We start from the raw sequence: 17,073 nt of genomic DNA on the forward strand, positions 1-17,073 counted from the left end.
ATCGCAATTGACCACGCATCGCGGCGGCCATGCTAGCGACGATAATATTAGTGAAGGATAATATTTTGGAAAGAATTGACCGTACATATCTCTAAGGAAAGAAATGAAAGATTAGGGAAGGATAATATTTTGGAACATTTAGACTTCATTGATTTTGATATTTATATAGATTGTATTAAGGGATAGCAAACTAAATATGCAAAGAAAAATGCCACAAGAAGTAACGAACTCCTTGAGATTATTTATATTGATATCTACGGACCACTCCATATTCCCTGCTTTAGTGGAGAAAGGTATTTTATTACATTTATAAATAACCTATCCAGATTGCTAATCATAGGTGCCCTATAAGCCAATCACGTGAGTGAGGGTATGTATGACATGATATGTGTTAGGATCGAAATTAACACTAAGACAAAATCATAAAACTCTTTTCATTTTAAATAAATTTATAAAATTTTAAAAAATATTTAAAGCAATCACTTTTATATGCTAAGAAGTATGTTCAAGTGTATCTACTATAATCCTCAATAATTACAAAGTCGTATTTATTACCTTCTAGACTTGTTGTATCAATTGGTCTAAATAAATCTATATGGATCAATTGTAGTGGTCTAGATGTGCTTATTGATTCTTTAATTTGAAACTACTTTTTATTTGTTTTCTTAGTTAGCATGCATTATAAACTTTGTCTTTGATAAACTTGTTGCGAGGTATTCCTCTTACAAATTCTCTAGTTGAAATTTGAGAGATTAGTTTCCTACTAGCATGACCTAATCTCCTATGCCAAAGTCATGCATCATCATTTAAAGCCAAAAAAATATATTTCATCACAAAAATTATCAATATTAATAATATACACATTATTATGTGTTAAGGCAATCATAGATCTATTTTTGTGTGGTATTTCAATTATATAAGCATTAAATTCAAATTTGATGGTATATCCTTTATCACATAATTGATCAATGCTTAGTATATTATGTTTTAAACCATCTACTAATAACATATCTTTAATCAAGAGTCTTAACTTATTACATCTGGTTCCTTTGCCAATAATTTTTTCCTTGTTGTTGTCTCTGAATGTGACATATCATTCGTCTTGACTAGTGAGCTTAGAGAAGTGTGTTGGATCCCGAGTCATGTGCTTTGAGCATCCACTATCAAGGTACCATCTTTTGCTCTAGCTTTTGATTGTAAATATATATATAAGAAAGGAAGTTTTCTTTTAAATACCAATTTAACTTTGGGTCTCTTATTAATAGATCTACCTATCGTAACTATTGGCATTGAGTTATTCATGGTTGCTTTAGAAACTCAAACTAATTTGTGTGTACTATACTTTTTAAATGAACATATATAAACATAATGTCCAAATCTACCATAAAAATTATATTTATTTCTAGTGAAATATGTAATGTGGATCCTTTAACGAAGATAGTTGGCTTTTGTTGAGTGTTACTCATAAAGCTAATTCCTTCCTTTCTATTAATATAACCCTTATTAGCAATGATCATGTTTAAAGATTTATTACTTATTTTATTTTTTTTTAAATATTTTTTAATTTTATTTTTTTTAAATATTTTTTATAGTAAAATATTTTCTTTCTTAATTGAATCTAACTTTTCACACTTGGTGCAATGAGCTAATATACAATCATCATGCTCATTTTTTTATTTTTTAAATTCACTAGCAAGAGAAGCATGATCCTTTATTAATAGTTTATATTTTTTACTAACAAATTTAAAATCATCAAATACGTCATTAAATGTATTGAATAATTCATGTAAGATAAGGAAGATTCGTTTGAGTTATATACCTCATTGCCAAATGTCATTAATGTATAATTTATAACTTCATTCTTTGTTGGTTGGCTCCTAATCTTTAAATGCACTTGAATCATCCCAATTTACTTTGAGTGCCTTCTTTTTCTTTAGTAGCTTCTTTTTCACTTAGGGAGATTTGTCCTAGCTTATTGCATTCATAGCATATTACCGTGTTCTTTTTGGATTCATTTTTTTCTTAGTATCTTGTTTTTGTTAGGATCGGAGCGGCACTAAGAGGGGGGGGAGGGGGTGAATTAGTGCAGCTGATTAAAACTCGTAAGTTTGAAAACGATTTTCTAAATGCAAGGAGATTTCGTTTTAATAGTAACTTGAGTAGATGAAAACCGAAAGCTTGTAGTAGTGTAAATAATAATTTCAGGAAAGTAAGAACTCACACATTTAAGGAACATGCCAATTTAAAGTGGTTCGGTCAAAATAACCTACATCCACTTGCGAAACCTTCTTCAAAGAGGCTCCCAACTTCCACTAGCAAATCACTATGAAGGAGAAGGACAAATACCCCTCTTACAACCTTTTACAAGTGGTTCATACTCTTATAAGTTTTCAACGAGAAAGAAGGAGGTGAACACTTAAGCAATTGAAAAACAAGACTTGCTAAAGACTTTGCTAAGGCTTTATCTCAATTTATTACTCCTCAAAAGGTTGTGTTCTCTGTTGAGAATTGAGTGGTATTTATAAGCCCCAAGAGGATTCAAATTTGAGCTCTAAAATTTGAATTCTCTTGGGTTTCTAAGGCTGGCGATGCCACCGCCTGTCGGTGGCGGTGCCACCGCCCGACCTCTCGGGTGCTGGGTGGTGCCACCGCTCAGTTCTCGGGTTTTAGGCGGTGCCACCGCCTACACTATTTTAGCTCACTGGTTGGGCTCCAAACTTGGCCCAAACCAGTCCGAACTCGGGCCCAATTGGCCCCTACTTGGGTTATAGGATTAACACCTAATCCTAACCATAATTAATGTGCTAACTACAAATTTAAAGACATTTCCTAAGCTATTACAAAGTCCACAAGTCAAGACTTTTTCCGACGAGCTTCCGGCGAACTTCCGGCGGTCTTCCGACGAACTCTCGGAAACCATTCTGCGGACTCCCGGCAAGCTCCTAGACTTCACGATTTGATCTTGGCAAGTTCCAATGAGCTTCTTCGGTAGGCTCCGATCTTTCTCAGTGAGCTCTGCAAACTTCCAACAAACTTTCCAACGAGCTTCCAAAAAACCCTTCGGCAAGCTCCCTACTCATTCTCGGCTAGTTCCGACAGCATTCCCGACAAACCTTCGGACTTCCGTCGAACTCTCGAACTCGCAACGAATCATTCGCGCTTGACTCTGACACTTTGTTTCGCTTTATGTCTTCATCGTTATCGTAGTTAATCCTACACATACAAGCCAAAACTCTACTCTGATCTAGACAATTATTACAACGCGAATTGACATTCTGTTGCCCGGCACGTCATTGGTTGGCGCTTCGTCCGATTCTTTAGCGCATCGTCCTCTCTTGCGGCTTGTTGCCCAATCGGCGGTTGACCTCCGCAACCCCGATATCCTTGGCGTAATTCCGCTCTCCTTGGCCCGATGCCCGACGTCCGAAGCGTTCTGCCGTCCAATATCCTGACGTGATCTCCTCCGGTGCAACGCCAATTCGTCTTGCTTTAATTGTCTTATCCTGATCGAAGCATCCTGCGTCACTCAAAACACAGATTAAATCATAAACACATATCAAGTGGTTTCATCATCAAAATACGAGATTCAACAATATCCCCCTTTTTGATGATGATAACCACTTGATGACGGAGTTGACCTTAACTCCCGGAGTTTAAACAAACTCCCCCTATCAATATGGCTTATTGATAGAAACTCTTGGATTCAAGAATCCAAGCAACATGTCATCATAAACTTATGCATAACATGTCATGTCATCATACTTCTCCCCCTTTGTCATCAACAAAAAAGAGAAGTTCCTACTCTTATATGTTTAGTGATAAAAAGTTTCATACATTGCATGAAAAATATAGTATCAAATTTTATCATCATGCAATCTAGCAATTAAAGATGTGTAAGTTTAGCATGTTTGCTTTTCTTGAGATAACAACTAATTGTTTCTCTTTAGACTACAAGCTAGCAATTTTCATGATACGCAAGTTTCAAGCTAGCAAATTTTTGCTTCCTTTACAATGTTTGAGCTAGCAATTTTGCTTCCGTAACAAGTTAGCATGTTTTGTATTTTGAGATAGGCAAGATAGCACATTTGCTTTTTTTTGAGATAGCAACTCTTTTGAGATAGTGATCTTAGCAAATTTTACATCATGCAAGGTAGCAAATTTTTGTGATGTTCAAGATAGTAAGTTCTTTCTTCTCTTTCGAGAAGTGCTATTTTTGCTTCTTTTACAAAGTGCAAACTAGTAAAGTGTTTAAAAAAGTGAGCAAGTTTTGCAACATACAAGCTAGTAAAAATTTCGAAAGCAAATACAAGATAGCTTTCTTGTTGAAGTGTGTAAGCTATCGATTCTTGCTTCCTATTGTAATGTGCATGTTGCAAGTCTTGCTTCTTGAGATAGGCAAGATAGTGATGTTCAAGAAGACAACTTTTGCTTCTTGAAATAAGCAAGTTAGCAATCTTTGTTACTTAAGATAGGCAAGCTAGCAATCAAGTTTTTTGCATCTTCTTGACTTGTGCAAGCTAGCTATCTCCCCCTTTGTCATTGTCAAAAAGAAGGGAAGACCCTTTACATCAATTATGACAAAGGTAAGTATTAATCTTATTTGTGCATCATCATATTTTCAAATTAGAATATGCATATTTTCAAAAACCTTATATTCATTCATGCACGATATTGAATAAATCGATCAACATTATGAGGATATCATACATGATACTAAAATTTTTAACTATTTGTCAACATTTTGATCATGATACCAAACATTCATCATTTAGAGTATTCATGATACAAAACATTAAATCAATATTTATAATACATCATTTTAGCAACAACTCATAGTATTTTAAATCATGATTTACAAGAACGTGATTTCGTTGAGAGTTCGAGAGTTCGTCGGAAGTCCGGACATTCATCGGAAGTTCTACCGAAATTGACCAAGAAGTCCAGGAACTTGCTAAAGAAGCTCATCAGAACTCTCTAAGAAGATCATCATGAAGTCCAGGATCTTGTCAGGAGTCCGTTGGAACATTATCGAGAGATCATCAGAAGTTCGTCGGAAGATCGTCGGAAGCTCACTGGAAGAAACCTAGACTTACGGACTTTAGCTTAGTAAATGTCTAAAAATTCATAGTTAGTACATAATTGGGATTAGAATTGGGCCAACCTAATTAGAGGATAGTTGGGCCCAATTTTGGGTTGTGTTGGGCCAAGAAAAAGGCCCAAACAGTGATCAAACAGGTGAAACCATCATGGCACAATCTCCGAGACTATGTTAGGCAGTGGTACCGCCAGTCTAGGCGATAGTACCACCTAGACATAGTCTTCTAGGCGATGGTACCATCAGACTGGATAGTGGTACTACCCAGTGTCAAACTGTAGGTGGTGGTACCGCCCAGTGCAGGCGGTGGTACCACCCATACCCTGAAATTTTGAGGGATTTGAATTTTGGCTTCATTTTTGAAGCCATTTGGGGTCTATAAATACCCTAACTATTCCTACATGGAGAAGGAAGAAAAGTAAATAAAAACTCTATGTTTCTAGAGTTGAAAACACTTGTAAAGTATAGAGTCCCTCCTTCTAAAGTTTAGATATCATTCTAAGGGAGAGTGTGAGGGAAGTTATGTAAAAAGGGAGTGTAAAGGTTCTCTCCTAAGCTTGCAAAAGGAGAATAGAGTTGTAAGAAGGAGGTTGATCTTCACCTATTAAAGGAAGATCATTAGTGGATGCCGGTAGCCTTGATGGAAAAGGAATCGATGGAGTGGATGTAGGTCACGACGACCGAGCCACTATAAAAACTTAGTTTATATTTCTATTCTTGCTATTTACCTTCATTGCAAACTACTTACTTGCTTTACTTCCATTATGCTTACGAATATAATTTCAAAGTTAACATCTCTCCGAAATGGTTTTCGTCGAAATCGGTTTTAATCGAACGAAGATTTTTAAACCGACGTAATCTTTCTACTGCACTAATTCACCGCCCCCCCACCCCCCCTCTCCCCCCCCCCCTCTCTTAGTACTGACTTGTTCCTAACAGTTGGTATCAGAGCTATATTTTTCTCATTTGGTTTAACACCCAAAGAGAAATGACTCTTTTCGGATTTCAAGAGAGTCACTCTCTCATTCGTCTTCCCATGTTCAATAGGATGGACTACACATATTGGAAAACTCGAATGAGAGTTTTCTTGCTTTCTTTGGATTTAAATTTATGGAGTATTGTTGAAAATGGCTTTTAAAAATCTTCTAAACCAATGAACGAATGGAATGATTTGGAGAAGAAGATTTTTTTCTTTAAATGCTAGAGCTATGAATGCTCTATTTTACGCCTTAGACAAAAATGAATTTAATCATGTTTCTATGTGCAAAATAGCTTTCGATATTTGGCACACTCTTGAAATCACACATGAAGGCATTACTAGAGTTAAAGATTCTAAAGTCAATTTTTTAATGTACGATTTTGAACTATTTCGAATAAAGTCGAGCGAAATCATTGTTGACATATACACCTGTTTGACAAATATCGTCAATGGTTTAAAAGCACTTGATAAATATTTTTAAAATTTTAAAATTGTTAATAAAGTTTTACGATCACTTTCTAAAAATTGGGATTCAAAAGTAATGGCAATACAATAATCAAAAGATTTGAACCATTTTCTAATCGAAGAACTAATTAGGTCTTTAATGACCTATGAAATAAGTTTTATAACACATGTGATACAAAACAAACTTGAGAATAACCTTCCAAAGAACAGAAAGGATTTCGGACTAAGAACAATCGAAGACCACTCGAGCATAAGCTCAAGTGATAGTAAACTTGAACTCCTCACTATGAAATTTAAAAAGTTCATAAAAAAAAAATTAAAGAACAAAAAGAACGCAACTACTTACTATGAGCGCAATAAGAGGGAACCACTTTGGGACAAATTGAGCTCATCTGAAGCCGAGAAGAAAATCAACAAAGGCGATGTGGTAAACTACGCCTTAAGGGCTTTTGACGACGAGGTAATCAAAATCCCCTTAGTTTATTTCAAAATTACATGATGCTTTTCATGAGTTATTTTTAATTTAGTTTAATTATTTTTTAAAAAAAATTATATGTTTAATAATGTAATGAAAATGCTAAAAATTTGGGATCATGCTAGTAATTTTAAAAATGCTAATGAAAATTATATGTTTTATGATAAAAAATAAAATGTTAGATTTAAATCTAATGATAATCCTATGTATGTTTTTAAGAAGCATTAATGTGTATCATGTTGATTTCTGTATTGTTTCTCGATTTTGATTAAAGATGCTTTATGATTAATGATATCATACCCAAAGTAATAAAGCATAATGATCATGCTTAATAAGTTTATATTTCAAAATTATGCATGATAATTTTTATGATTTATGGCTTATCGGTTTGTACCGTAATGAAAGTTACTTTTTCAATTTTAAAAATGATGCATTTTTTGATATGGCATAAAAGAAAAAGGTATGCTTACATGAAATATTGAAAGTATCAACAATTTTATATTTAAATTATGTATGATGATATGAAGGAATAATGATTTTTGGGTAAATTATGGTTTATTGATCTTGATGATTTCAATGATGAGATTTACTCTTTCGATTTTAAACCATGATGTATAGTTTTCATACGAAAAACTTGAGCATGCTTATATAAAATCAATCACTTAAATTAAAATAACTAAAACGAGGAAAATATTTTTTTTTGAAAATTTCTTTTTCTCTATCTTATTGATTTTGATGAAACTATTTATATTATTTTTATGAATCTCTTAAAAGTGACTTTGTTGATTTAACAAGTTGAATGATTTGAAGATAAATGATAATTTTTCTCTTGATTATAACTTGTGATATTTTTTATATGAATCATCATCTTGATTTCTCTATATTTGATACATGAGATTTCTCTATGAATCAAGATCTTGTTTTTGAACTCCTATGTTTCTTCTTATTATTTTTCTAAAAAGGAGAAATTAATGAATCTATCTATGTCCTTTTTATGAATGAATCTCTTGAAAATGATTTTGATTTGATGATTTGAATTCGAATGAGCTTTATCTTGATTTTTTGAGATTTATAACTAGAAGTTTCTTATGCATCAATCAAGATATTATGTCATTTTTTCTCTTATGTTTCTTTTTTACAATTGCTAAAGAGAAAATAAATGATCAAAATGTTGTTTTAATGATGATTGTTTGGTACCAACAATTATGAAGTGATAAATGCTTAAAAATATTGATTTAATGTTGGTATCATGATTGCTTTATTATCATGCATGGGAGTAATGATGAAGGTTTTGAATACCAATGTTAGTATCATGTATGATATGATGATTGATTTATTTTTAGTATCATGCATAGAGTAAGGATGATATGTAAAGTTTTAAAATTGTGCATGTTGTAAATTGAAATCATAATGATGCACAAACATATTGAAATAAGATTGATACTTTATCTTTGTCATGTTTTAAAAATTATTGTAAAGAGAAAAGAACTACAACATTGTATTCTTCCCTTGTTTTTTATAATGACAAAGGGGGAGATAAAGTTTGCTAGCTTGCATACTTCATAGGAGAAGCAAAGATTGCTAACTTGTATATTTCAAGAAGCAAAAGTTGCTTTCTTGAATATCTCAAATATTGCTAGCTTACATTTTTTTAAATGATGTAAAATTTTGCTAGCTTGTATGATGTAGAACTTGCTATCTTGAACATCTCCAAGACTTGCTAGCTTGCAATCTCAAGAAAAGCAATATTGCTATGTTGCCTATCTCAAGAATCAAAACATGCTAAACTTGCACATATAGCAAAATTTACAAACTTGTAAAACTCAAATTTTTGCTAGCTTGCATGATGATAAAACTGAAGATTATATTTATAATGTAATGATTTGAAATGTAATATATCCTAAACACTTAATAATTGAACTTCTTCTTTTTGTTGATGATAAAGGGGGAGAAGTATATTGTTATGCATAAGTTTATGATAACATGTTGCTTGGATTTTTGAATCCAATAGTTCTATTAATATGACATATTAATAGGGGGAGTTAAGGTTAACTCCGTCATCAATTGGTTGTCATCATCAAAAAGGGAGAGATTATTGAATCTCAGATTTTGATGATGAAACCAATTAATAGTATTTATAATTTAATATGCGTTTTGAGTGACGTAGGAAGCTTTAATCAGGGAGAGATAATTAAAGCAGAAAGAATCATGTTCGGCCGGAGAAAAATATGTTAGAAGATTGGACATCGCGCTGGAGGATCGGTTGACGTATCGACAGAAGGCTTGGGCCATGGTTTCAGGCATCGGGCCAAGAAGAGTAGATATTGTGCCAAGGATATCGAAGTTACGGGGTCAACTGGCTAATTGGGCAATAGGCCGCAAGAGAGGACGATGTACCGAAGAATCAAACGAAGCGTCGATGGACCAATGATTCATGCCGGACAACATGATTCATGCTTAGTAATAATTATTTATATTGAAGTGTGTTTTATGTGTGTAGGATTAACTACGATAGCAAGGCATAAAGCAAAATGAAGTCCCAGAGTCAAGAACGCGATTTCGTTGGGAGTTCGAGAGTTCATCGAAAGTTCTGCCGGAATTGACTGAGAAGTCCAGGAGCTTGCCAAAGAAGCTCATCGGAACTCTCTAAGAAGATCGTCGTGAAGTTCAGGAGTTTGCTGGGAGTCCGTTGTAACATTGCCGAGAGATCCTCGGAAGTTCGCCGGAAGCTCGCCGGAAGAAATCTAGACTTACGGACTTTTTTTAGCTTAGTAAATATCTTAAAATTCATAGTTAGCATATAATTGGGATTAGAATTGGACCAACCCAATTAGGGGATAGTTGGGCCTAAGTTTGAGCTGTGTTGGGCCAAGAGAAAGGCTCAAACAATGACCAAACAGGTGAAACCATCGTGGCACAATCTCCGAGACTATATCAGGCAATGGTACCACCAGTCTGGGCAGTGGTACCACCTAGACATAATCTTCTAGGTTATGGTACTATCAGACTGAGCGGTGGTACTGCCTAGTGTCAGACTGTAGGCGATGGTACCGCCCAGTGCAGGCGGTGGTACCGTCGGTACCTTGAAATTTCGGGGGATTTGAATTTTGGTTTCATTTTTTAAGTCATTTGAGGTCTATAAATACCCTAGTTATTCCTGCATGGAGAAGGAAGAAAAGTGAATAAAAACTCTGTATTTCTAGAGTTGGAAACCCTTGTAAAGTATAGAGTCTCTCCTCCTAAAATTTAGAGATCATTCTAAGATAGAGTGTGAGGGAAGCTTTGTAAAAAAGGGGATATAAAGGTTCTCTCCTGAGCATGCAAAAGAAGAATAGAGTTATAAGAAGGAGGTTGATCTTTGGCTATTAAAGAAAGATCATTAGTGAATGCCGGTGGCCTCGACGGAAGAGGAATCGACGAAGTGAATGTAGGTCACGACGACCGAACCACTATAAAAACTTGGTTTGCATTTCTATTCTTGCTATTTACCGTCACTGCAAACTACTTACTTGCTTTACTTCCATTACACTTATGAATACGATTTCAAAGTTAATATCTCTCTGAAATGGTTTTCGTCGAAATCGATTTTAATTGAAAGAAGATTTTTAAACCGACGTAATCTTTCCACTACACTAATTCACACCCCCCTCCAAAACCCACACCCACCCCCCCCCCCCCCCCCCCCCTCTCAAGTCATAAATTTTCTCAAAATGTTAAGTAGCATATTATGGTTTGTTAGAATAAGTCTCCTTTTTTTTGTGAATAGTAAAGAGAAACAAGGAGAAAATGATCTTAATTCATAGAAAGATTTCAAGTATCAAATATTGAGAAATCAAGATCATGAATTGGATTATTTTTCTCTTTAGTAAATGGCAAAAAGAAACATAAGAGATCAAATAAGAGATCTTGATTCATAAAAGATTTCATGTTATAAATCTCAAGAAATTATGATTTTGATAAAACTCATTCAAATTCATTTTCATAGTCCAAGAGATTCACAAAAGCATAATATACATAGATTCATAAATCTTTTATCAAAAAATCAATAAGATACAGATGTTTTATTTTAATGTTGTTTGTTTCATACAAGCAAGCCTTTGTCTTTTGTATGCCAAATAAAAATATGCATCATTGTTTAAGATCGAAAAAATAAATTTCATCATCATGACTAAAAATATGACACATTAAACATATGGCTTCTTTAATCAAGAGATGTGATTTATCATTTTAATTCCAACGATCATATATTTTCCTTTTTATATGTTTTATTTTATATTTCATATAAATATTCTCAAGTTTTTCATATGAAAACCATCCATCTTGTTTACAACCAAAAAAACAACTTTCATTGCGACAAAGATAGATAAGCCATGAATCACAAAAATCATCATGCATAATTTCGAAATATAAACTTATTAAGCATGATCATTATGTATAACTACTTTAGGCATGACATCAAAACATGGTTTTAAGTTTTCAAGGTATAACATGCATAATTTCAAACTATAAACTCATTAAGCATGATATCATAAATATGATTTCATAAAGCATTTTCAATCAAAATCGAAAATCATCACTTTAGATACACATTATTTTTTTTCTTAAAAACATACATTGGATTAATCATTAGATTTAAATCTAACATTTTGTTATATTTTCATAAAACATACAATTATCATTTTCAAAATTAGCTAGAAAAAGAAGCATGATATATATTTTTTATTTACTAACTAATTTAAAAATAACTCACAAAAAAAATCAAGTAATTTTGAAATAAGGCAAAGAGGTTTTGGTTGCCTCTTCATCGAAAGTCGTTAAGGCGTAGTTTGTCACCTCGCCTTTATTGGTTTGTTCTTCATCTTCGGATGAACTCGGCTCGTTCCAAGCCGCCTTGAGTGCTATCTTCTTCTTTGGTAACTTCTTTTTAAGTTTATTTTTATTTTTTAATTCTTATTTAATGAACCTTTTAAATTTTATAGTGAGAAGTTCGAGTTCATCATCACTTGAGCTTTCACTCGAGTGGTTTTCATTTGTTCTAAGTGACAAATCTTTCTTACTCTTTGGAAGGTGTTCTTAAGTTCAAGTGTCACATAAGTCATTTCATAGGTCATTAAAGACCCAATAAGTTCTTCAATGATTCTTGTATTGTCATTACTTTAGAGTCCCAATTTTTAGAAAGTGATCGTAAAACTTTATTCACAAATTCAAGATTCGAAAAACTTTTACCAAGAACTTTTAGACTATTGACAACATTCGTAAAACGGGTGTACATGTCTCCAATAGTCTCGCTTGGCTTCATACGAAATAATTCAAAATCACACATCAAAATATTTATTTTAGAGTCTTTAACTCTACTAGTGCCTTCGTGTATGATTTCAAGAGTGTGTCAAATCTCAAAAGTCGTTTCATAAGCTGAAATATGATTAAACTCATTTTTATACAAAGCGTAAAATAAAGCATTCATAGCTTTTGCATTTAAAGAGAAAGTCTTCTTCTCCAAATTATTTCAATCGTTCATTGGAAGAGAAGACTTTTAAATTTTATTTTCGATAATATTCCATAAATTAAGATTCAACGAAAGCAAGAAAACTCTCATCCGAGTTTTCCAATAAGTATAGTCCATCCCATTGAACATAAGAGGACGAACGATAGAAAAACCCTCTTGAATTCCGAAAAGAGTCATTTCTCTTGGGTGTTAAACCAAATAAGAAATAGTGTGGCTCTGATAACGAATGAGTCGATACTAAGAGGGGGGTGAATTAGTGCAGCCGATAAAAACGTCGGTTTAAAATTTCTTCGTACGATAAAATCCAATCTTGGAAATACTTAACTTGAAAGTATACGGAAGTGTAGTAAAAGTAAGAATTCTATTTACAATAAAGGTAAATAGTAAGAAATAAATGCAAACCAGATTTTTATAGTGGTTCGATCGTCGTGACTTATATCCACTCCACTGATTCTTCTTCCGTCAAGGCCACCAGCATCCACTAACGATCTTCCTTCAATGGGCAAAGATCAATTATCCTTATAACTCGATTCTCCTTTTGAGAAGATAGGTTCAGGAGAGAACTTTTAGAAACATAGAGTTTTCAACTTGAAGCTTGAAAGATAGGTTCACGAGAGAACTTTTACAACCCCTTTCTACAAAGCATTTATAACTCTATGTTTCTAACTCTATCTTTCAGGTTAAGCATTTTTAGAAACATAGAGAACTTTTGACAAGATATGCTTAACTCTATACTTTACAAGGGATTTCAATTTTAGAAACATAGAGTTTTTTATTACCTTTCTTACTGCTCTATGCAGGAATATCTGAGGTATTTATAGACCCCAAGTGGCTTCAAAACTTGGAGCCAAAATTTAAATCCCCAAAATTTTGGGGTACGGGCGGTACCACCGCCTGCAGCCTGACACTGGGCAGTACCACCGCCTAACAGTCTCAGAGACTGAGTCTGGGTGGTACCATCGCCTGATACAGTCTCGGAGACTATGCCACATTGATTCCACCTGTTGGGTCACTGTTTGGGTCTTTTCGTTTGGCCCAACACAGCCAAAACTTAGCCCAATTGGCCCCTAATTAAATTGGCCCAATTTTAACCCAATTATATGCTAACTATGAATTTTAAGATATTTACTAAGCTAAATAAGTTTGTAAGTCTAGGTTTCTTCCAGCAAGCTTCCAGCGATCTTCCAGTGAACTTCCGATGATCTCTCGGCAATGTTCTAGCAGACTCCTGACAAGATCCTGGACTTCACGACGATCTTCTTGGCGAGTTCCAACGAGCTTCTCTAGTAAGCTCCTGGACTTCTCGATCAATTCCGACAGAACTTCTGATGAACTCTCGAACTCCCAACGAAGTCTCATTCTTGACTCCGAGACTTTATTTTGCTTTATGACTTGCTATCGTAGTTAATCCTACACACTTAAAACTACTTTGATCTAGACAATTATTATAAGGCTTAAATCAAATGTTGTTTGGCATGTCATTAGTACATCGACGCTTTATCTGATTCTTCGACACATCATCCTATCTTGCGACCTATTGCCCAATCGGCTAGTTGAACTCTGCAACTCCGATTTTCTTAGCATAATTTCTGCTCTTCTTGGCCTGATGCTCGAACCCATGGCCCGAGGCCTTCTATCGATATGTCGACCGATCCTTCAGCTTGACGTCCAATCTTTTGACGTGTTTCTCTCCGACCCAACATGATTTTTCCTGCATTAATTGTCTCTCTCTAATCGAAGCTTTATGCGTTACTCAAAATACAGATCAAATCATAAACATTATCAATTGATTTCATCATCAAAATATGAGATTCAACAGTATGTCAATGCAATTTAGAGATTATGATTTCTTTTTCAATGTCCCTAAACCATCAATAATAATGGTCTTGTAAAAATATAGGAAGAGAGAAATGTCTAGTTCTCTATCGACTTCACTGAAATATTCGGATTCGAATACACATCGTAAATCCGATATAATATTATTTGATTAAGTATAAATTTTTTTTCATATTATATATGACATAATATTTTATGCTTGCACAACTACCCCCACTTACTCCAGGCAAATTGCCACCGGCGCCGGGTTAAACTCCCGCATTGACTGCTAGGCCTCCCTCGCGTCCAGCTCCGCCGACTTGTCCGCCGGAACCGTCGCAGCCACTTTGCTCCAGGCCAGCCGCTCGCAGCTCGCTGCGTGATGCCTCGCCTTCGCCTCATGCCGCGCCACCCATAAGTCTCCAAGAAGGAGTCGCAGCTTGCTCTCCTTCACCTTCCGAACTATGAACTGGATGTTGTTCGCCAAGAAGAGGTAAGAAAGCGCCACCTCCCGATAGAGCTCCGCCTTGATGTCGAGCTTGCAGATGAGCACGAGGACCAGCCATGCGATCCGGACCGAAATCGACCCTGAGGCAGCGGCGGAAGAGGAGGAGCTCACCGGCCTGCTGCTCTCCGAGGAGGTAGTGGAGGCGGAAGACGGAGAGGACGAAGGCGGCGTCGCCACCTCTGCCGCGTCGAAGAAGGACTCCGGCAAGGGGCTCGGGGGTTCGAAGGCTAAGTCCGCGAAAATGTCGGCGAGGGTCTGCTGATAGTTGGCGAGGAAGACGAGGTAGTTCATCACATAGCGGGTGAGCGGGTGGACGTCACCGCCGGTTATTAGCGATCTGGATGCGTCCCTTTGGATTGCCGCCTCGAAGTCGGCCAGACTCGACCGTGCTACTTCTGTGAGCCTGAGGAGGGAGTTGACCGCCTGCTTCCGGATAGCAGCGGTGGACTCGAACCTGAACATCGACTCGATATCCGGCCAGAGTTCTGCGACAGCGTTGTGGAGATCGAGGATTAGGAACAGCTTCTCTGGCGATCTCTTCGACCTTGCCACCAACTCCGGGAAGGCAAGGAACCGCGCGGCGGCGTCTCGGGTGACGTCGGCGAAGCAGGACTCGCGGATGGAGTCTGAGCCAGCGAAAACGCGGTCGCAGAGGAGGCGCTCGCCTGTGAAGAGGGCCCTGAAAGCGACTGGGGCGGTGACGAGCCAATCTCGGATCTTTGACTCGAGGGCATCCCATTCGAACTTCTGGATCTGCGACTGCGTCAGTCGCTCGAAGCCCAACCGGCGAACGGACTCGTCGACGAAGGATTTCCGCATCGTCTTGTAGACTCGTACGCACTCCACTCCGTAACCCGCGGATATCATGGACTCTGCGACTGCTCGGATGTCGGCCGTGGCGACGTCTGAGGCGTTCTCCACCTGGGTGAGGGATTCCGTGGCGTCATCAACGTCAGAGATGTTGGAAGCTGGGCGGAGGGGATCGAAGGGGTTGAGGCGCTGGCCGTGGGCGGAGAGGAGGAGGTGGAGCTCGCTCTCGAGGCGGCGCATGGCGGCGGAGAGGAGGGAATGGGCACGAAGGAGTGAGGCGGACCGGGCTGCTGGGTCGGCGGAGGGCGCGGTGAAGAAGAGCATGGAGCGGTGGAGGTCCGCCGTGGCGCGGAGGAAGCGTTTGGAGTCGGCGCGGCCGCTGTCGGAGAAGAGAGAGGCGTCTACTTGCAGGCCCCACTGGTTTACGACCTCCTCAGCAGCCGCGATGTTCTCCTCCATCGTACTGTCCATTGCACCCGCAGCTGCATGGACCCGATGACGACGACGATGATAATGGCGAATCTGATGACTGCCCTGCTTCGAGGAAGAAGATTTGAGTAGGCTCCGTAATCCCTTCCATGTCATCGTTATCAGTGTACAGTGAGCAACAAAGAGGAGCTTCGAGTTACTCCCGAAGGAGACAAGAGGAAAGAAGACTGCGACACAGCTTGCTGCGTTGTGCGTGTTCGTGTGGCCGAGGAGACGACGCCAATACCCTATTGTTATATAGCCATTGGAGTAGATGAGGGCACGTAAACTGCTCTTGGTACATTGGAGCAGTAGAAGCTCTGCTCTAATCCAGTTCAACGAAGATTAAATATATCGAACACAAGAAGTCAACTGCGATCAAAGCAAAGAAAGATAGGTATCCAGATCCATGCACCAAAAAAGACCGGCCATGTCGAGGTCAAACTACACCAGCTGCAGACATTTTAGATCGAACTGTCCTGCGTGATATGGATAGATTAGTCACGTCATAGAGCAAATAAGCAAATTGCAGCTGGAATGGCTTGATTAAGTATCTTATCTCTTTCTTCCTTGTGCCCTATCAAGTGCATCACAAAACTCACATGTTATAATTGAATTGTTGAATGCATGCATATTGACCATGGTACTCGGTCTTCTTATCTTATCTGATAGCTTATTAACTTCTATGTACATGATAAATAAAAGAGGTGATACGATAAACTACTGTGGAGATCATCTAAAGCACGTTGTTCGTGGAGTCAAAGGAAGAACTCCACGGCGAAATGATCTGCACGCTTAGGTTTTCATTCCTTCACGTGGGCGGCATGCTGTTGACGAATCAACAGGAACGTGCCTAATCTTGCCGTTTATTCTGCCATGCTGAGCATGGATTAATTCAAAATTAATTTATATTTAAGGGAAGATTTCCCTAAAAAAATATCTTTCATTTTAA

General features: G+C 37.0%; 1 protein-coding gene across 1 annotated transcript; it reads right to left on the minus strand.

The window, feature by feature from the left end:
• Nucleotides 1–14,343: 14,343 nt before the first annotated feature.
• Nucleotides 14,344–16,340, minus strand: LOC135650830 (exocyst complex component EXO70H1-like). Its single transcript, XM_065170450.1, has one exon. The coding sequence runs from the start codon at nucleotides 16,236–16,238 to the stop codon at nucleotides 14,625–14,627; it is 1,614 nt and encodes a 537-aa protein (XP_065026522.1). The 5' UTR covers nucleotides 16,239–16,340; the 3' UTR covers nucleotides 14,344–14,624.
• Between the last annotated feature and the right edge of the window lie 733 nt (nucleotides 16,341–17,073).

Source organism: Musa acuminata, chromosome BXJ3-10 (assembly GCF_036884655.1).
Source record: "Musa acuminata AAA Group cultivar baxijiao chromosome BXJ3-10, Cavendish_Baxijiao_AAA, whole genome shotgun sequence".
Lineage (NCBI taxonomy): Eukaryota > Viridiplantae > Streptophyta > Magnoliopsida > Zingiberales > Musaceae > Musa > Musa acuminata.